Raw genomic sequence first — 22,389 nt, forward strand, 5'->3', positions numbered from 1 at the left:
TCCATGAAGAGATGGAGAGATGCCAGCTTCCGGAGGGTCTCTACCAGGACAGATTCCTGTGGAGAATAGGCGTCGCAGAGCGCCCAAGCGCGCCGTAAAAGCGGCTCATACATACATACTTGCATTTTTCTTGGAGCAAGATGCGGTAAGTACAATCACAATCATTAAACGGCTCGGGGCCAGTGGAGCGGCGTGAATGGTCGATTATCGATATTCCCAGTGTGAAGTTATGGCATACAATCGATTATTATGGCGTTCGTTGCGAATACCCTGTTTATCGATCCTTTTTCATAGGTTTAAAAGGCAAGTCAATCGATATACCGCAAATCACGCCACACCACTGCTCGGAGCGAATGGCAGTTTGGAGCGACACGACTGAAGTGTTTCTAGTGCTATGCGACGGTTTATTTAACGACAATAAAAAATCTCACTGTCGATTGACATAAAACAATTTCAAAGCTCAAAGCACGCCAGACCAATGTTTTGACTTTCAATCTGTGGACATGAAACGGAAGACAGAGAGAGCAATTACATCGGTTGTGATTAATATTAATAATATTATACAAGGATTGGTTTCAATAGCTTAGTGAATCTTTGGCAAGACCTTGCAAGTGACTTTAACGCACGGATAGGGGGGAAAATGAGAATTTAGAAAGGCTCTGTTGTAAATTAACCCTTTTAAACAGCGCTCTCTGTTTCTTCTGGGTCTGCCCATTAATGAGTTTCTAGCTTCGAAAACTGTCCAACTCAGGAAAAATGAAAATTTAGTTTCACCGCAGCAAAGTTGTTTACCCTCATTAACCCTAATACAAAAGATGATGATGCGTCTACTAACAATAAAATAATCTCTATGGTAAAAACTCATGTCTATGGATGGCTGTAGATTCCTAGATCACTAAGTTACTAAATAAATAGGAATAGAAGCCAAATAAACTTAAGAAGTGAGCGAAAAAAAAATTGGAAACACGCTACATTCGAATCGAAAAAGGCGAAGTTTTTGTGAGTGCGCCACGGCAACACTTACAATTAGTTGCGACAAACCTGGCTTGGACGAATCGATGCATCGATGTATCGCGGTGATGACGTAGTCGCGTCCATTCACTCAACGCTAGGGAATGCCCTGGGGCGGAATTTGCGAGCTCGCGGATTTATTTTCGGCCCGGCGCAGACGGGAGTGACGACTCCTCGGCTATTTTTGGAGGGCGCCTCTTATTTTTTCCGTATTTCGCCCAGAAACCCACCGCACGCTAACGTCCAAACCCATAAGAGCCTTCACATGGACTAATTCCACCAGAATCAGCCTACCTGTATTTGGACCATTTTCTACAATCACACGGGAAAAGAAAAAAACACATTGGATCTAGAGTCCAGACTCTTGAAAACATTAACAAGAAAAAGGACTCTTGATTCAATCAGATTTAAGCTTAAATCAAGAGGAAATCCGCTCAAATTAAGAGGCTTGGTTCTTGATTTAAGCTTAAATCTGATTGAATCAAGAGTATTTTTTCTTGTCGATGTTTTTAAGAGTCTGGACTCTATATCCAATGTGTTTTTTTTTCCAGTGCAGGAACCACTATTTCTGACTTGTCTCAGAAACAACGTATATGCCATTGGTTTCTCTATACAGAAATGAGCTTTACAGAAGAGCCAGGGATAGTGGTTCCTTAGTGCAAAATGTAATCCCTTTATCGTTACTTACGTTACTCGAACTTCATGTTTTTGGACGGAAAATTGGACTACAATTTGCAATAAGGAACCACTATTTCTGGCTCATTTTAGGAACAACATATATGCCATTGGTTTTCCTGTGCAGAAAGGTGCTTTTACAGAGGAGCCAGAGATAGTAGTTCCTTATTGCAAAATGTATTCTGAATGAATCGCGGGGTGAAATTAGAAAACGTTTGATATATTCTGGTTTTCTCCCTGTAGGATATCTCTTTGGGAATGATGCGAACATTGATCCTGAAAATTTTTGGTTACGCTTGACAATGGGTAAAAAGTGGAAATTTTCCCTGAAACTACCTAAAAAGGAAGTGTTTCATTAAGGAGGGTATTTTGGCCCTAACTTTGGTCGAAAATTGAAACAGCTTAGAATAATGTCATGTATGGTCAAATTGGCTCTTAATCATCTACCCTGTCAGAATTTGTCCTATTTTGAGGTGTTTTTGAAGGGTTTTCACCTGATTTACCAGCGCAAAGTAGTGAAGTTTTGCAGTTTTCTCGAATAATTGCTCATTTTCGGTCCTAAATTAGACTGTTCATGTATGAGCACAAGCGACTACCACTTTCTCCTTTAAATATGATGTAATGGGTGTACTAAAGAGTAACAATCTAATTTAGGACCGAAAATGAGCAATTATTCGAGAAAACTGCAAAACCTCACTACTTTGCGCTGGTAAATCAGGCAAAAACCTTTCAAAAACACCTCAAAATAGGACAAGTTCTGACAGAGTAGATGAATAAGAGTCAATTTGACCATACACGACATTATTCTAAGCTGTCTCAATTTTCGACCAAAGTTAGGGCCAAAATACTCTCCTTAATGGGACACACCCTTTCATAAACATACGTTTACCGCAAGATATGTGTTTTACCAGGACAAATTTGACAACGTTCAAGTGCTCATAACACATTTTTCTGTGGTACGAGCGCTTCGGGATTACGGATTTCCTCTGCCGCGCCTAAAACTTAGATTTATCGACCGAGCCGCCGAATTTATGGTGCCTTTAATTCTACCGAGGTTCTGCAGTGCGCTGCAAACTTCTACGTTTTTTCTCGTTCTTCCTCTTCCTTCCCCTTTGATTTAAATAATCCCTTTCATTCTATGTTGAGCGCAGTAAACGACACTTTCTTCCGGTCATGAGAGAGATCCGGGCAATAAGATATGATGAATGAGTCTGGATGGTTAGGCGTTTTGAAAATATTGCGAAGATCTAATTTTATCACACATTTTGAACACTTGCGGGAAGTAGGCTCAAGACCAACAACACATGCAGAAATTAAAGTCAAGGGGTGCAAAAAACTAAGGGTTCTGGGTTTGCGTTAAGGGTCACTATACGAAAAGAGGAAGAAGGTAAACAAATGGAGTACTGCGTCACAAAAACCAATCGGATTCACCTAGGCAATGACGTTACAAATGAAATGTTATATTTAATAACTACAAATGTTAGTATTAGGATAGAAGAAGAGATGAGGCGCTTTGGATGCTGAAAATGCTTCCTCGATGGACAAACTATCGTGTTACCGAAGAGGACAGTTGGTTCAATCGATATTAATGGTCAATTGAAAACTGAACTTCTAACCATATTTCAAAGTTTGGAAAGACGATTCTTATGGAATGAATGACTCTCAATCTCAATGGTTGACTAAAAGAGAATAACATTCCAATAATTTCAACAAGCAGGAAAGCTCTAATATCATAATTTTATATTTTAAAGAAAATAATGTATGTCCAATTACCACGAATGTTCAACCTAGTAACGTCCAAAAAACTATGTTTCCGGCCTACAAAAAAGTTCAGAACCATGAAAAGTCCGGCAAAGGTTCGGTTTGGTCCATTCTCTTAACTATGGGTTTCACACGACAACTTTGCAGTAGATGCCTTGGTTGCTCTGACTTAAAAATTTTCAAATATATATTTTCTGGCTACAAACAAACTAAAAAAAAAAAAAAAAAAAAAAAAAAAAAAAAAAAAAAAAAAAAAAACACTTGTGGTAAATATTATTTAAATTGCACGTGATGCATTAGCGCATTTCATAAATGGATTTATGCGTACTTGAACCTCTAAAATTTGAACCTAAAGTTTTGGACTTTCTGTCTTTGGACGTTGCATTTCGGACATTACAGTTTGGACCAAACATTCTGAATCTAGTCATCCACATGTTTTAAAACTTGAAAATCAATGAGCAGGTAATGTCCATCGAGGGGGCATCGGTGCGTATTACTAGTCGAGGGCGGGGGGCGGGGGAGAATAGGACGTGGAGTGCACTTACGTATCCTGGGGTCGAACCAAGAGGTAGTTCTGGTCTGATGGTTGATGAAGTATTGTTCGCCTTCGGGCGTGAGGGCCTGCTCCCAGCCCTCGGGCAGGGGGCCCAGCGAGCCGGGACTCGTAGCTGGACTAAGGGGCCCCGGACTCTTTCCCACGCCTCCTGCACAGACAAACCCCGAAAATCCTCGTCAGAAATACGCCAATCCAGTGAAAACAAACAATAAAAAAACAAGCTTCCTAGGAATATTTGCGAGGTTCTTTCATCCTTACGAGGGGAGATGGTTCAAGAATCGTGTTTTGATCGTTGAATCCTCTAGATTACTGCCGTGCTAAGGAAAAACGCCGTATGAACCTCCAGGTGTTGCCAAATTTACTGTGATAAATTACAGATTTTCTGGGAAACTTATGAATGTTTTTCCCCCAATTTTTCAGATGATTTTTTTTTGCAATGTCACCTAAAGCTCCTGAAAATGTCTAAGAAAAATATTCATAATTCTCCTTAAAAAGAAGCATTTTATCGAAGAAAAATTGGCAACTCCCGAATGTTCATACGGCGTTCTTCCTTAGCATGGTAGATTAGCAAATAATGATATCCGTCTGAGACTGGTTTCTCTACGTGCAGAATCAACGGTAATAACTGCAGTTACCAGTGGCGATTTTTTAAGTTGGCAGTATTCTGTTTCTTCCATTGAAATGTATTAAAAATATCGATTTTAGGTGAGACAGCTGCCGCAGCAAGAATCGATTTTTTTGCACACATTTATATGGAGGAAAATCAGTTTTGCCGAATTTCAAGAATCGCCACCGGTAATTACGGGCCAAAGAATCGTAACTACATTTTCACCATTTCGAAAAACAGAAAAAACCATATCTGCCTTGACATTTATAAAAGTGAGGCGAAACAAATAATACTAAAAAAAATGGGATTTCAATCCGATTAAATAAATCAATATAATCAAGATGACAATAAGACTTGTGAATTTTACAGATGAATAAAATAAATGATTAAATAAATGATTTTATATTATGTAAAACTTTGTAGAAGTGAGAGAGGGAAACTTGGAAATCATGAGCCAACAAACAAGATAAAAAAATTCTTGGCACCCTTTTTATCCCAAGATAGTTGCAAAGAGCGGCAAAAGAACTGTCGACCGGGTTGAAACAAAAGCACTACGTTTCATGTTGTCTCCTCAAAGTTTACGCAGAGAACGACTACTTGCTTTTCACCCGTAAACTAAGTCCACGAATTAGAAAAACTAGACCTTACAAGAAAAGCTTCCTGATTGGACGGAGCTTATTATTTTTAGCTGATCTACAAGAATCAAGCATCAAACATTCAGCAAATACTATTCTGTGACCAACGCAACTGACCCATGTAAGTTCATAGGTTGGCTGCCCTCTTGGGCCCTAAAAGCTCCATGACCTAACCTCCAAAATTACCGAGGGTGTCACTTTGTCTCTGGTGTCACTGCTGCGGTGGATGACGTCATCGACTGAATTTCCTAAAGCGCGATATGTCGCTCTATAATGACCGTAGAAAGTTGCTGTTTGGACGGATCTCAATATTTTTAGCTGATCGTCAAGAATCAAGCATCATAAAATCAGTAATCACATCAGTGAACACGTTTCTGAGACGAGCGCAACTGACCCTCACGCTGAATCCAAATAAATACCCTGCTGGCGAAATGCCCCGACTTTTCCGGGTCGCTTGACTTTCCGGGTCTTCCAGACGGCCGGAAACCCTGATCGGCCGATGGTCCGAAGAAATGGAGTGTGAGGCGAATTTGACTCGAACGCGAGACGCAGAAGTTAGCAAAGTTCAAGGCCGGTAGATGACCTTCATGTTCACAATGGACTCACGTGCGCTCGCCTGGACTTCTGAGGCCCGGCCGCGCCTCGCGGTGGATCGAGTTAATAGGTGAGGTCGGACAAAATTTGGAAACTTTAAACGCTTGTAACTCCGTTTATACGAAACTTTGAGGTTCTAAAAGTGATCCAATAGTTTCCAAGTGAAATTTGTTTCTGAACGCACCCCTTGAAATGTAAAATGTGACGAAGTAAACACCAAAAAATGCAGTTCCAGTCAAAAATTTCATGTCCAACCGCTCTGATTGACTCAATCCTTTGAGCGGCTCCGGGCTTCATTTTCGCGATAACCGGTGCACAATGGATCAAGTCAATAGGAGAGGTCGGACAAAATTTGGAAACTTTAAACGTTTGTAACTCCGTTCATACAAACTTTTGAGATTCTAAAAGAGATTCCATTAGTTTCCAAGTGAAATTTTCTTCTACACGCACCCCTTGAAATGTAAAATGTGAGGAAGCAACACAAAAATTTGCAGTTTTAGTCAAAATATTTGTCCGACCTCTCTAATTGACTCAATTCACTGTGCGGCTCCGGCTTCATTTCCGCGATAACCGGCGCACAAGGGATTGAGTCCATTAGAGAGGTCGGACAAATATTTTGACTAAAACTGCAAATTTTGATGTTTATTTTGTCACTTTTAAGTATTAAGGGAGCTTCTAAAAGACAATTTCACGAGGAAACCAATCAAACCACTTTTAGAACCTCAAAGTTTTGACTAAACGAAGTTATAAGCGTTTAAAGTTTCCGAATTTTGTCCGACCTCTCCAATTGACTCGATCCACTGTGCGGCGGGACGCGCGGCAGAGCATGATGAGAACACTGACCTGACATGACGCTGGGCACCGAAACCGTGTCTCCGAACAGGGACCATTTCGCAAGTTGGCAACACTGTTGTTCGTCCATTTAAATCCATTGAAAATATCGATTACAGGTGAAGCAAGCTGCCTCACCGAGAATCGATTATTTTACGTGCATTTAAAAAGAGGAAAAACAATTGCCCGTTCCAGACGCTCAAACTGGAGGTTCAGTCTAGGGGCATCGGCGAGTGTTGACCGTTGAGCCTTTACAAAAACAGTGAAAACAGTACAATTTTCACGTTAAAGACAAAAAATGGGGGGAAGCCGTATGTTCCGGTGATTGTTGTTTTCGGAGTTTTCGGAAGTTCGACAGTAAACACACGCATCGATGTCCCCAGACTGAACCTCCAATTTGAGCGTTGCTGATTTTCAAGAATATTCACTGACTCCAAGCCATGTTTAAATCTTAGATCTCCTCAACTCTCACAAGCTACAGTGAGCTGGTTGTCGAAATTAATAGACGAAGAAGACTTAGAGAGTAAGGAGCAATCCGATTGGTTAAAACGAGTGGTTCCTACAGACTAAGGGAGGAAATGATGGACTGGTCATAGGGTCTCTAGAGGGTTGCGGTTAGATAGCCTATTGCCTACCTCCTTTGTCCATTGCAACCACAATCCACCAATTAGGATCCCGCCATATCCCTTTTTTCTTCGTTGTCTATAGCTTTGTCGCTATGTTTTCCAGGACACGAGTACAATTTTAACCAGTGGATAGATGTGACCGACAAGAGGTGATAGAACGGTTTCTTTTTTTGACGAGAGGATTTATAAACGCTTTTCCACTGTTACGTATAGCGAGCAGATTTGACCAGACGTGGCAATGCCGGCTCTTAGTCCACGAGGGCAAAATTTTCAGTCCGATGATTTTTGTCGAGTTAGACCAAAAAGTCGACTTTCAAGATTTCGACGGAAACATGTCGGAGGAACGCCCGCCGTTCGGATTTGAAAACTGCACAACACACTCGAATTTATATCGTCAATCATAAAGCATTGTTCTCGGTTTTAATTGACGCATGTAAATGGGTCGTCGCATAAAAATACGCGGAGAACTTCGGCCGGCGAAATGATGATATAACCGAATGATAGACCCGGCGAACAGGTGCTCACAGTCAGTATCATTCAATTCCAGTGATTCAGAGACTCGCGCAAGACAAAACCATGCATGCATCTTGTTTTGCGAGACATTAAAAGTAATGACTTATTATTGCTTTTGCCTTAACTGTCATTTCTCGCATACTGCACTCTTGTTTGGCACGGGAGCATAAGAAAGAGTCAGTGGATATACCCTCCGAATGATGGCTACTTGCTTGTGACGTAGGTTTAAAACAGTCTGGGATCAAGAGCGCACTTACGGTTGGGCGAGGTTCTTACGTAAGCTTCGGTTCCACTAACAGCACGCGACGCGAGGGTGACCGCGCTATTGGGGTGGACGAAGTACTTTTATATAGAGTCCCTTTATACTGAGAGTCAAGACAATGTGAATCCATTTCAAATTGGTTCCCGTATTTTAGGCCTTCACAGTGTCACAAACTGGAATAAATATTGCATTTTCATCGATTGCAAAGCTTATAATGTAGAATGGACCGGGGAATAACGGGTTCAACAAGGAACAAACGGAATGAGAGAAGGAACGGAGAAAGGAATTTGAGAATGGGCCGATCAAAGATTACGAAAAACGTTCAATTTCTGTAATCTTTATTCCCGTTTGTGACTCCATGAGGGGGTGTTGTCTTGACTCTCAGAATAAAGGGACTTTACTTTTACAGGGAGAGAATGCGTATATTAAACTGCCACTCTTCCAAGATAGCGAAGAGAGCAGCAAGTGCAAAAATCAAGTTTCGAGAAAACGGGCTCAAAGCGTCTGACCGGAAAATTGTATAGAAACAAGCCTCCCTCCCTTCTTTGTCAAATTGCGACTAATCATCCGAAAGACTCTTGGAAATCGTTTGGATGATTCAAAATCGACCGATTTTATTTCATAAAATCAATGTACAATCATGTTTTAATTATTATAAAAAGGGCATTTTTCATTTTCATGTTAGGCAAAGACAGCCGTAAGTGCTATCTTCTGCCTGCATGCTTTCGTGGTTGCGTGTTCGACACACAAAGAAGACACTTACAGACCAGAGATTAGCAGGAAAGAGCGGCACTTTACTTAGAAGCTCTGTTTTCATTGGCGCTCTGGAGGGATAATGTCACTTACGGCTGTTTCGCCTGAAATTACGTCATTTTTGGCGGACTTACGGCTTTCTCATACGAGTAGGTCTCGTTTTCATAGAATAATGAAGAATTTTGCTACTTTCGCTCTTTCAGGGACTTCATTTAAAGAGATTACACGAATTTCGAAGAAAACTCGATTTCGAAAATTTGACACTTGCTCTGCCGTGCTAAGGAAGAACTCCATAAGAGCTTTTGGGCGTTGCCAAGCTGCCTTTGATAAAATACAAATTTACTGGAAGAGTTATGAATATTTTTCTTCCAATTTTTCAGGCAACATTGTTCGCAGTTTATTCTAAAATATCTTAAAATGTCTAGGAAAAATATGCATAACTTCCTTCTGAAAAAATTATTTTATCGGAGGAAATTTGGCAACTCTCGAAAGTTCATACGACGTTTTTCCTCAGCACGGTAGTACTAGAGTCCCTTTATACTGAGAGTCAAGACAACGTGAATCCATTTCTGATTGGTTCCCGTATTTTAGGCCTTCACAGTGTCACAAACGGGAATAAAGATTACATTTTCGCCGATTGCAAAGATTATAATCTGGAATAGACCAGGGAATTACGGGTTCGGCAAGGAACAAACGGAATGAGAGAAGGAACGGAGAAAGGAATTTGACAATGGGCCGATCAAAGATTACGAAAAACGTTCAATTTCTGTAATCTTTATTCCCGTTTGTGACTCCATGAGGGGGTGTTGTCTTGACTCTCAGTATAAAGGGACTCAAGGTAGTATTGCTCTCTTCGCTATCACGGCAGACGGGCGGCGCGGTCAAATTGGCGTCGCGCGCTGTCTGTGGGAGCGTGGCTTTAAGCTACCTGTGAACCCAAGGGGGACTCTGCTCGTGGTGGGGGTCCGGTAGGGGCAATGCTTGCAGGGGAGGGGGGAATATTTACCTGGAACGATTCTGAGGTTGTTGGTGAGGCGAGACACCGCTAGGAGGAGAGATGGAATCACCGAGAGGAGTTGAGATTCCTCTTCTTAAGAGATGCATACACAGCTTCTCGAGCCCTGGTCAGGCGCAGATCATTTGGTTCGTGTGAGCTAGCGCGTGGCAAATTCGCCATAAAAAATGGCGCTTTAGTGCTTTGAACGGCGGATCTTCACCTTTGCGTACACTACATTCTGGGTACGATCTAAGATCTAGTTGTTATTATATAAAATCTTGCAATTATAAAATATAATAGGAAAAAATTCTGAAACAAAGTCAAAAGTACTGTTTTCGATCAACCATCAATATAGATATGGAAATCGGTTGTAAACCAGAAACAGTTTACTTTTGATCGTTTCAAGATTTTGGAAGATAATTTTCTGGCACGAACATTCCTTAATGATTGATCTAAAGACTGAATTTTCAATTTTTCCGAAATAATTCCCCCTAATAATTAGAATTTTAAATAAATTTGTCGGACATAGAATGAATTGCGCAAAGCCTAAACATCGACCTTAAATTACTGATGTAAACGTGAAATATCTTCCGTTCTCTTTTCAAAACGTTTTCAAGGTGTCTACTGGTTCGTCATTATTCAAAATTCTAGATTATCCATCGCCTTTCCTTAATTTTTCCATAATTCCGAAAAAGGTTCTCGTTCCAGGAGTTACCTGTAATCCTGGCTTTTTCCTCCGTTCCTCCTTACCGCGGCGGACGAGCAATACTGAGCAGGTCATTTCACGATGATACAACTATTCGACCATGTGGGAGCTTGTGTTGCCTACACTAACAATTGAAGGCGAACTGGCATGCCACTTAATGCAATGTTCCCCTTTAACGCATTTTGAATTTTATTCATGATATTTCTTGTTTATCTTCCGATTGCGGCTCGCACAAAGAATGATCGTTTTCTCCTTGACAAAGTCGTCTGAATTTTTTGGTTCTAAATTTTGACGCATGTACGCAGGAAGGAATGTACATAATTTGTCTTCGGTCGAAAAAGTCTAGTTTAAAGCTTGAAAATCAAGACCAATTTCAAGGCACTTAAACGTAATTTGTCCGTAAATAAAACTGAAAAGTTCACGCCAAATTAGCTGTGATAGTTGGATTTCAAAATTACTTCAGGTGCAAAAGCCAATGAAAGCAGTGCAATTGTTAGTAGATAGATGCTTAAAAATAGAGGAAGCGGAGCAGTGAAAACTTTCATTAAATGTGAGTCGGGTGGAGAGGCCCTTGAGATGGAAACTTATACTACCCACAACGATAAAGAAACCAATTAGGGGTAAAAAAAATTTTTAGTTCGTAATTGATTATTTTCAATGGATTTAATGGGGAGACTACTGTGTTGCCAACTTTCAAGGATCGTCACTGTCCACCGAGAAATCGAGACGAACTTATACCATAGAGGTAGCGTTACTGGGTAGTGGATGGGCGGGCATGTTGTTTCCGAAAAAAATATCCTAGCTTCCACGTACGGTATGAAAATAGTTTATTGTTATAAATGAGGAAGGGGACCAATAGACAAGGTAAGAATTTAGGCATTCTGATACATATTTATTAGTCAGAATTTTACGTAGAACATGATTTTTGCATCAAAAATAACTGAAATCAGATATTAACGTTTTAATTTTACATGGTTCACGGGAAACTGAATTGCCCATTCACAAGAAACACAATACTCTATACTTGAGTTAAATCGCGTACTACAACGGTTTTGGCCGGCTTCTCAAACATTGTTCATTTCCCACCCTTTACTGTTCAAAGTGTGAACAATTTGCTATAGCTGAGCCAAAGCGTCAAGATTGAGATTTCCATATTCTCGTATCTCAGAGACTGCCACAGTAACGTCTAGTTTGCGATCTGACGTACGTAGACTATTGTGTTTTCATGAGCGGGAGGTTTGAATTCACGCGTCAAGAAACATTAAATATCTTGTCCAGAGGTTGAAACTGAAGAATGGGCTTAAAAGGACCTCTTCTACATTTCCCGGTGAAAATTTAGGAAAACTTGACGCGTCAGCAATATCACACAAGCCTGCCTCCTGAATATTTTGACTTTATTTTGTGATAGGGAGTCACTATTGCTAGCTCATCCATAAAAGCACCTATCGGCACAGGGAATGAAAAGACGCAAGTGCTGCTTCTAAAATGAGCCAGAAATAGAGGTCACAAAATCCAAAATGTATTCCATAATTCATCGTGAGGATGTCGTTCTCTACGTAGCTGAAACACGAGACATTGATACGTAGTGTTTTCATTGACTGATTTACTGATTTCGCTGATTCTGAAACCAGGTTTATCAAGGCATTTAATTGCTTGGAAAATAAACTTTACACAGATCTGCTCGAGAAAAGTGCTGGGCATCTGATATCTGATTGTGGGTCTCGTGCCATCCGTACAGCATCGAGTCCGAAAATGTCCTTGGTCATAATCCTGGACTCGCCAATTGTATCCAAAAAACCGAAATTATTTTCCTTTTAAAAAAACGTATTTTACCGACATTTGATTTCTGAATTTCAGAAAAAGTTATGAATGGTGAGGAAAAACCGAGTCCGTTCTCAGATTCAGCTATGAGGGCATGGTGTTTGAGATTCTCGATTTTTCTGATTCTTCTGGATCCCACAGACGAATTCCTCGATTAAAATTTGAAAGCCACGGATACCCCCTCACTCATTTCGTCCCATTTAATTTTTCTACTCAGTGTTAAAGTCTCCGGATCAGTAGAAACGAGGCCATGCTTCCTGTCATTTAGGGGATGTGCAATAATACCCACTTGGGAGTCGAAGGGGTTGCATCACGCGTTTCGACTAAACCAACTTTTCTACTCTAGGCTAAAGTCTCTGCGGCAGCGAAAAAGAGACCATGTTCCCATCCGTTTTGTGGATATGTAATTGTACCTACTTGAAAGTCGAAATAGTCATATCACGCGTTTCGCCCTATCCAACTTTTCTACTCAGCGTTAAAGTCTTGGTGATGGCATTAGATGCCCAGCATTTTTATAACAATTTTCGTTTTGTTTTTCGCAGACCTGTGATTACCCGGGGCCAAGATTGGAAGAAGCGGAGAAGCTGAGGGGTTGTCGGGGGCTTTACCTGGGGATGTGACTGAAGTTGTGGAGGAGGAGAGCTGCTGATCCGAGCCGGAGGTTTGGTTCCCGCCGCCGCCCGCCGCTGCCGCGTTGCACTGGGCCGCCAGCTGGTTCTGCACGCTCTGCACTTGCGCCGCCAGAGCTTTCCTCGGGTCCTCCCACGTTGTGCTCCGCGTAATGTGACTGAAACACACAAACAAAACCAACAAGTTTAGAAATGATAGTTACAAGCAGTGCTCCCATTTCCCGGAACTGGTATCAAATTCCGGAACTTTTGAGATTTTCTTGAATTTTTCCGGGAACTTTTGAAATTTCCGAATTTTCCGTATCTTACGTGTTATCCGGAACTTTTTCAAGACGTTTGCGAGCAGTGCTCAAAACAACAAACAAAACCAACAAGTTTAGCAATAATGAGAGTCACGAGCAGTGCTCCCATTTCCTGGAACTAGTACCAAATTCCGGAACTGTTGAGATTTTCCTGGATTTTTCCGGGGAACTTTTGAAATTTCCGAAATTTTCCGGATCTTATGTGTTATTCGGAACTTTTTCAAGACGTTTACGAGCAGTGCTCCCATTTCCCGGAACTAGTACCAAATTCCGGAACTTTTGAGATTTTCCTGAATTTTCCCGACACTTTTGAAATTCCCAAAATTTTCCGGATCTTATGCGTTATCCGGAACTTTTTGGGGGCGTTTGAAAAATGTAAGAAAAGCCCCGGAACTTTTGAAGGTATGGAGTGGGAGGAATTGGAGCAAAAAAGTTCCGAATCCCGGAACTTTCGACGGACATGGAATGAGAGCACTGGTTACAAGATAGTATAACATCTGACAGTAAGAGTGCTGACATTTCCAAGAATTAGTTCCGAACTTTAGAACTTTTATAATTTCTCGCACCTTCAAAAAATAAGTATGGGAAGAGTGACTTGCCAGCCGAGTTATGGATCATGGAGCCATACAATATAGTTCGTGGAGCCATGCTTATAGGTTCACGACCAATAAAGTATGGCTCAGAAAGCCATGCTGTAGACGGTAAGTCCCTTCGGTTAGAAATTATGGATCTCCGAGCCATTTTTTATGGGTCTCAGAGTCACACCTTTTTTTGAGTGCACCTTTACTCGGAATCTTCGCAATTCCCAGAATTGCAAAGTTGGACACCAATTATTGCAAACTTCCCAGTAATTTGTATTCAAATGTTCGAGTACAAATTGAGCCTTCGTAATTACAGATTTTTGTCACGATTTCAACCGGTGAAATCGGATTCTTGAGGAAAATCGAATCGATTAATCGATTTTTTCGAATAATATTCCCTACACTAAAATCCGGGAGCAATAGTTTCCTCGACCTCCGTATCCGCACAGGTTGCATCGGTCATTCGTAAGGCGCGATCGGCCCGAACGAGAGTTCCTCAGCGTTAAACGGTCCTCCCGCGGTTCGACGGGGTTCCTTTCGATAGTGGAAAACGCTTCAGGAATACTAAACGCGGCGTTGCCATTCCGTGAGAATTATGGGACTTCTCCGGGGAGTTTTTCCGCGGAAAAGGCAACGGTGCCCTATACGACGCGACTGCTGCGGTGCGGAGCGAGTTATGACAAAAGTGACCCGCGCCGCGCCGCCGCATCGCGACGGGTGAACGTCCTCGTGCGATCCCCCCCCCCCCCCCCCCCCCAACTCGCGCTGTTGTCAGATTGTCAAATACATCTTTGATCATAACAAAATAGTAGAGTCCCTTTATACTGAAAGTAAAGACAATGTGAATCAATTTCTGATTGGTTCCCGCATTATGCTCCTTCACAGTGTCACAAACGGTAATAAAGATTACATTTTCACCGGTTGCAAAGATTATAAACTGGAATGGACCAGGGAGTTGGGGGTACGGGAAGGAACAAATGGAATGAGAGAGGGAACGGAGATAGGAATCCAGGAAAAGGTTGATCAAAGATTACAAAAAACGTCCGGTTTGTGTAATCTTTATTCCCGGTTGTGACGTCCATAAGCCGCGTTGTCCCAACTCTCTTTAAAACGGGACTCTACAATATATGAAAGAAACAAATATTGAGCTTTTAGTCGATTTTATTTTTAGAAATGAGTAAACTCACGCCATGCTAAAGAAAACAGAGCAAGATTATGTTTATTTAAAAATTACCTTATCATGGTGATAATGGCAAACGTGTCGGCCATGACAATGACCTTCATCAGTGCAAAGAACATTGTTTTTGTAAGCATGGCCTGAGTTTACCTACTATTAAGAAGAAAACCGGCTTAAAGCTCAGTATTTATTACTTTCATTATGAGAAGCCGAAAACTCAATAATTTTGTTACGATATGCACTGGCGGAGGTGAAAAATGTGTGTGTTTACTCCGGATCTGTAGTCCGATCGTTGAAATTTTGACTCAGTGTGGAGTACCTTTGTAATGAGAGTGCGGGCTCTGGATGATCAGATCCTGTCCAGCCAGAGGCACCCATTTTTTTCTATTCGTTTTCTGGAAGAATGGACTGAAGCTCCTAGGATTTTTTGGATTTTTTTTTTAGAAGCTTTGAAGCTGACGCTTTGTGCTCCTCATGTGCTTACTGTAGTTCGCTAGAATGAATTATTAGACCTTGTGATTTTTAATGAGTACTCTGAAAGTACCAGGTGAGTAGATTACGTGGTGATTTATTGCGTATTTTTGGAGCCAAAATGCCGACAAGCCCGCTTTTAAAAAGTCCGAAGAGTCGAAGGAACTTCAAACGTGCCAGAACGGCGGGGAAGGGACGTATTTCTGTCAAACGGAACTATGTGCATTATGACGTGAGCTTGTTATGCATATATTCTTATGGGTCTCGAGGCTCCTGTCTTGTCTTGTCATAGTTCCGTGTGGCAGAAATAGGTTCAATGGTGTACTACGCCAATTGGTAATCGGTAATAGTAAATTACTTCTAGATTTAGGGGGTGATCCAAGAATGTGCTGAGTGTGTGTGTTTTGGGACTGCAGAGGATGCAGTTGAATCATTACGTTTTCCCCCAATACCGGGAGATTTCGCGGCTGATATTTTGGGTGAAAATGATCGTTAGGAGAAATCATGCCGAAAAACATGGAACAATTAGGGAATTTCATGTTCAACTTCCCCGTAAAGTCGGCGAATTTTAAAATCCACGAAAACTTTGTATTCACTGCATGCATTCACCAAAGAGGAGCATATTGTAGAAGAATTGTTCCGTTTCTGCAAGGATTTTGTCCTTGTGGGCTAATTGGACCGCGTTAAGCAGAAAGGAACCGAGCCACATCAGCTAAGTATTGCCAAATTCATCTGGGAAATTTAAATTTTTACAAGAGAACGTTTGTGCCGATTCTATTGAAAATTTACGGGAATGTACTTCGAACCATGCAGAAAATTCACCAAAATTAGCACAAAAATCCCCACATTCGTTTTTCGGTAAAAGTGTAAAGTGCCGAATTAAAATTGGCAATAGCTGATGTGGCTTGGATACTTTCTGCTTAACGCGGTCCAATTATAGAAATGGATAGAGACATCAATAGACTAAGAAGCCCAAGGGAGAGTGGAGAGATACTATTGGTTGAATCGGGTGATTTTTAATTTAACAGACCACGGACAAAATTTATGGACTAACAAAAGGAGCTCTCGAGGGTTGCCGTGAGTTAGTCTATTACACACCTCCTTTGTCCATTGCAACGACCCGCTTCCACCGATAGGATGGCTCCATTTGCGATTCGTCATCTTTGTCTATAGCTTTGTCCATCGATGTCGATAATCAACCCGCTGGCGTTCGAAACGGAACGCGGCAGTGCCGAGCTGCTGTCCATTTCACTTTCATCGCGATCCCCGTTGCGTGGAGTTGGAGTCCAGTGTTGTGCCGCGCGCGGGTCCAGCGTAGTGGCGAGGTTCGAATCATCAGCAATCGATATTTCCTCATTAGAATCTATGGTAAAGAATCGATTATCATGGTATATCCTGACAATCGATCTTTTTCCAAAGGTTGAATGGCAAATGAATCGATCCATCGCAAAGCAGCGGCACGGGCCTCGGCCGAGTCGCTTGAATAAGCCTCCTCTGCATTTTTTGCCGATTTAGATCAATTATGCAATGCAAGCAGCGCACCCGCCGACGCAGTCAAGGTTGCCAGATTGTGGATATTTTGCATGGGTTCAAACGAGGGATCAGAACTATCTGGCAACCATGGACGCAGTCAAGGGAATCGCATTGGTGCATTGCTTTGACCACCGTGCCGCCCGCTCCGTCGACGAGCGGAGGAGGGAGGAAAAACGCCGTATGACCCTTCGAACGTTGCCAAAATTCCAACCACCTAAAATTGCAACCCTGCAAATGCATTTGTTATCTTGCATAAAGATTTTAATTGCAGGGCCGGATTTACCTTCTTGCCGCCCCATCTCATTCGTTTTGAAACATCCATAGAAACCATCAGGTGGAGGAGGGGTACATAAGACGCGTTTACTCGCTATTGGCACATTTTTGGTGATAGCCCTGTCAACACTAGCAAAAGTTCACGGATCTTTGCTCGAGAATTAAGTTCCGTAGACCTATCTCTGTGTGGACGATGCCTTTCATTTATAAGAAAAGAACGAAAAAATTATGAATAAGAATAAACATGAATGTACGGTCTAATGGTCTTAATTTCCGCCACCGCGCCAACTGCACTGTGTTTGGCGCAATGCGTGAAGTATCCCTACAGTCTTGTAGGCGCTATGCGTTTCACACTGACAGCTGCTGACCAAGTGACCGCACTGTTTTTGACGCAATGCGTGAAGTATTCATGCAGTCTTGTAGGCACTCAGAGTTTCACGCCAACCGCTGCTGACCGCACTACGTCAAATTCATGCAGTCTTGTAGGCACTCAAGAGTTTCACGCCAACCGCTGCTGACCGCACTACGTTTGACGCAATGCGTGAAGTATTCATGGAGTCTTGTAGGCGCTAATATGTGTTTGATGCTGACCGTTGCGCCGGTACGACTTCTCCTTTCAATCTCAAGTTCTCGCCATCATTGCTCTCTGCACCGTGCCGCTCCATGCCAAATTGCGTGTTTGGTCTCTCTCTCAACTAGACTAATGAAAGGCGCTGTCTGTTGTATCACCGAAATACGAACAAATTAGAAATTACTATACTTTAACTCTCAGGATATGAGAGATTTTTTCGCCTCATCTCATTCGTGATTTTTTTTCTGAATCAGATTTTTTTCTTGATACCTACATTTGAAAAAATTACAACATTTGCCGCCCCCTAAATTTGCCGCCATGGGCCACGGCCCGTGAAGCCACCCCCTTAATCCGGCCCTGTTTAATTGGATGTACTGGGTAACCAGAAGTTTCCGTACTTAACTTCTAGAATCTATTTTTCGGCTCAGAATATGACTTTTGTGTCCTAAACACATATGCCCGGACACACTTTGTAAGTGAGCTATCATGCGCTTCCAAACTTGCCATTTTTTTGCTCTTTCAACTTGATGTAACTCTTCGGTATTTAGTCGTAAGTGGCTGCAATTTAGTGATGGGAGAGTATTCCTTAACCTACTGTTCATTTCTTGTTTTGTCAAAGACGTCCGTCTTCGGAAAAAGACGTTACGAGCGTTCCCAAATTTTAAAATTGCAATAACTTTTTTATAGATCATAAGTGGAAAAACGGATTACAGCACGTGAAAGAGCACGAAAAATCAAGGACACAAAGTACTGCACATATTGGATCCGTCTATGCTTTGAGAACTTATTTTGAGTTCGGAAGTTGATTTCTGTGAAAATCGGTAGCGCTATCGTGTTCCTTGCGAAAATTTACACGAGGCGAAGTAGTCACACCTCAGTGGACGTATTAATGCTAAAAGGAGCTATGTTGCACGTAATCCCTAAGTACATAGGTCCTTTTGGCATAAATGCGTTCAAATACCGGACACGTGGATGGTTAAGGAACAATTCCGCCTCACTGACAATTTTGGCCAGAATGAGTTAGCAACTTTGCCGCATTCTGCAGTTCGAAATACGGAAGCTCGTGTTTTTAGTTTTTCCAATTCCACATGGGAGGCCTGTGATGACCAGTGGCGGATCCGGAGTGAGTCGGAGTATTTGCTGATGCCGAGTGGGTCAGTGGGGGGTCTCGGGGCGACCGAGGGCCGATTTAGTACATCGAAAATCGGAATTTCCGATTGTGAGATTAAAAATAGATTGATGCCGCAATCACACGCTGAATTTAGCAGCTGAATGTGGAGGTCAACAGTCATCGCCCAACGACTGAAATTTAGCAAATTCGAGTTATTTTCATCCAGATGTGTATCAAATCTACTCGAATAGTTCAGACAAATTTAACATTAGTCCGATGGTTGCTGAGAATCGTTGCTGAATTTTGCGCGTCACGCGCAAAATTCAGGCATCGGGCCGATGACTTCCACATTCAAGCCACATTCAGTTCCCACATTCAGCGTGTGATTGCGGCATTACACGATTAGTCGAGACCCAATAAAATCAATAAAAGGGCCATGGTGCTTCCCCACAATTTGCGCGCGGAAGCTTCAGCCATGTTGAATATTGCATAGCGCCCTGGTGCGCGAGGGTGAGATTGATCGAGTGCTCCTCTTACGAAATGTTCACCTGTGCCGCAGTACAGTTTCTGAAGCGGAAAGCTTAAAAAAATGATGAAATTTCAACTTTTTTCTCTTTTTTTTTTCTAGGAGGATGACAATACTTCCTCTCTACCCTAGGGGAGCGAGAAAGTAAAAAGCTCATTTCTTACGCAGATTGTAAAGTTAGGAGTGCACCTTAGACTTTGCCAATAAACGCTCATCGTAATTTTTGAGACAGTTTCCATGAGAGACAATTCTTAATTCTGCTCTGGCAAAAGTTTGCAACAGGCCCACTCCCCCGTCTTTCCCCATACCTGTTCTCTGCATTTCTCAGACCTGTAGACGTCCTGCTTTCAGCAAGCGTGCAATGTGAGAGAGCTCACCGGGGTGCGAAACAGTGGCGAGGCGCGAATGATCTATTATCGATATTTCCCCATTAAAAGTTATGGTATAGAAACAATTATTTTTGTTCGTTGCGAGCACCCTATTTATCTATTAGGGTGTTCAGTTTTTTTTGAAAAACTGCAAAAAACCAGGATGAAATCCTGATTTTTGACCGCCAAAACCTGATTTCATAATTTTTCCAAATCCTGATTTTTTGCATAGAAAAATTGGGAGGAAAAATTGACGGATGTAACCACAAAAATACCTCGATAAAAAAATCCGATCGGACGGCCGACTTTTCCCAATTCCTAATTTTACAACCGATTTTTCGTTGACTCCAGATGAAATCGGATAGAAATCCTGAGAGAATCGGGAAAATCCGGATGCTAGACACCCTGTCGATCCTTTTCCACAGGTTTAAATAGTCGATCAATCGATAATCGCAAAGCACGGAATGCTACTGGTGCGAAAACTTGACCCAAAGTGGGGACTCCGAGTCTGAGAACCCTTGAGAGCATCACACAGCACAACTTGTTGCCCTCATCCCGAGCTTCTGAGAGCTCGTGTGATTCCGACCAGAATTTACCCCTCGCGCGGGTCCCGAGGGTGGGGAGCTGGTTGGGACTGACCAAGGCCGCCCCAGCCCCCCTCCAGCCGCCCCTCTCTACCTTCAACGGCTTTGTTACCTCAGAACACCTGAAGAGCCAACTTCTATGTCTGGGGGAACGTCATGCAAGATACCGTAGATGCTTTTAGTCGTTGCGTTACAGCAGATATTCAATCGGGGGTGTAAGTGGAAAGTTTCAAGCATTTATTCATAACCAAAATATTAATGAAAAGGGTACTCGAGAGTTGTTTGCGCTCTCTAAAATTGTATCAGCTAGAGTTGGTGAACCGAAGACTGCTCGTGAAATTCCCTAAAGTTTCCCGACTTTTTCGGGTCGCCGTTGATGCCCTGACTCTCCAGATACGTCGAACAGCCGGAAACCCCTGTTTAAGACTTGGAGTCTAGTATTCTTTACTAGACGCTTTCTTTTCTTTACAGTCCAAACTGGCGACTCAGGAGCAATGACAAACATACATAATGACAGCGGGCTGATTCTTGAAATTTATAGACAAAGAAGACATATTAAGTGTGGAGCGATCCTATTGGTTGAAATGGGTGGTTCTTATAGACTAAGGGAGAAAATGATGGACTAACTAAAGGATCTCTCGTGGGTTGCCGTTAGCTGGTCTGGTGTCTACTTCCTTCGTCCATCGCAACCACCCGTTTCCACCAATAGGATCCCTTCGTATCCTTTTTGTCATCTTTGTCCATAGCTTTGTCTACCAATTTAAACAATCAGCCCGCTGGTACTTAAAATTTTCGCTAAATTTGAAAACAGAATGGCCTCTCAACGGTAGAGGAAGATTCCAGGTTTCTGGAACGAATTCCCTGATCCCCCCCCCCCCCTTAAATTTTTCATTCCCTGATGAATCCAGGTTACTCCCGGTCCTACACACCATGGTATAGAACGAGTGTCGCATTCGCGTTGGCCCGAGGGGTGACGTCAGAGCGACGAAAATTTGCGAGACTGTTGGCAACCCGATACGATCGTGCGGAGTCGAAAGATAGCATCCGAAGTGAGTACTTTCAACACTATCGGATCGCATGAGCTCGGATCTCCTCCGACTCAGCCATGATCGAGCTTCCCGAGCGTTAACGATCGGTTACGAAACCGGCTCGCTAAAATCAGCTGATTGGCCCCCACCGCCCTCCACCCCCACCCCCCGCCCTCTCCGCGGGGTCGAGTCCTCGAATCGCGGACACAGGTTAACCAGACACAACGTACACTACAACCCCGACGATGCGACGCGACGATGGGTGCGACGTCGACGATGCCACCGCACAGTGGATTTTTCAAAAGAATCGATTAATCGAATCGATCCGATTCATTTTTTCGCGAATCCCGTTTCGTCGGTCGAAATAAGGTCAAAAAACGATTTTCCGAAAAATCGGAAACTAAAAAGGCTCAATTTTCGCACTTCCAACAAAATTAAAATAAATTAAATAAATATTTAAATTGTGACGAAGTAAACAGCAAAATTTGCATTTCTAGACCACAAGTCCATGCCAAACCGCTTCTACTCGTTCCTCACGCTGTGCGGTTAAGGACCAAGATCCATGGTGCGGCGCCAAAGCATCGATAGAAATTTGGAAGTTAAGGTTTAGACAGTTTTCGTTGATTTTCCTATTTCCTTGTTGCCGTGTGAAACAGTCGTCTTGCCTGAGACAAAAAATGTCACTCCATTTAGCGGTTGTAAACATTTACTCGAACAGCTCATCAATGTTTTACAGGAATATGGCCGTTGGCCGTGCGATTTACGTCCAACATTTTGCTGATTTTTGCGTGCGATCACAGGAAAAATCAGTGAAATGTTCGGTTGACAGTAAAATTTATGAGTAAAATTGGAGGAAAATCTGTAAAATGTTTAGTTGGACACGACCG

At 42.3% G+C, this 22,389-nt stretch overlaps 1 protein-coding gene across 2 annotated transcripts in view; it reads right to left on the reverse strand.

The window, feature by feature from the left end:
• yki (Transcriptional coactivator yki) overlaps window positions 1-22,389 on the reverse strand; it is a 107,400-nt gene that overhangs the window by 32,625 nt on the left and 52,386 nt on the right. Inside the window, exons 3-4 of one of the 2 annotated variants that reach the window (XM_072299758.1) lie at window positions 12,957-13,135; window positions 3,993-4,151 (exon numbers count right to left, since the gene is read on the reverse strand). In XM_072299758.1, the coding sequence (XP_072155859.1) occupies window positions 3,993-4,151; window positions 12,957-13,135 (338 nt within the window). The remainder of the gene's footprint in view (window positions 1-3,992; window positions 4,152-12,956; window positions 13,136-22,389) is intronic. The other variant, XM_072299759.1, reaches the window with a different exon arrangement.

Source organism: Bemisia tabaci, chromosome 4 (genome assembly GCF_918797505.1).
Source record: "Bemisia tabaci chromosome 4, PGI_BMITA_v3".
In the NCBI taxonomy this organism is placed as follows: domain Eukaryota; kingdom Metazoa; phylum Arthropoda; class Insecta; order Hemiptera; family Aleyrodidae; genus Bemisia; species Bemisia tabaci.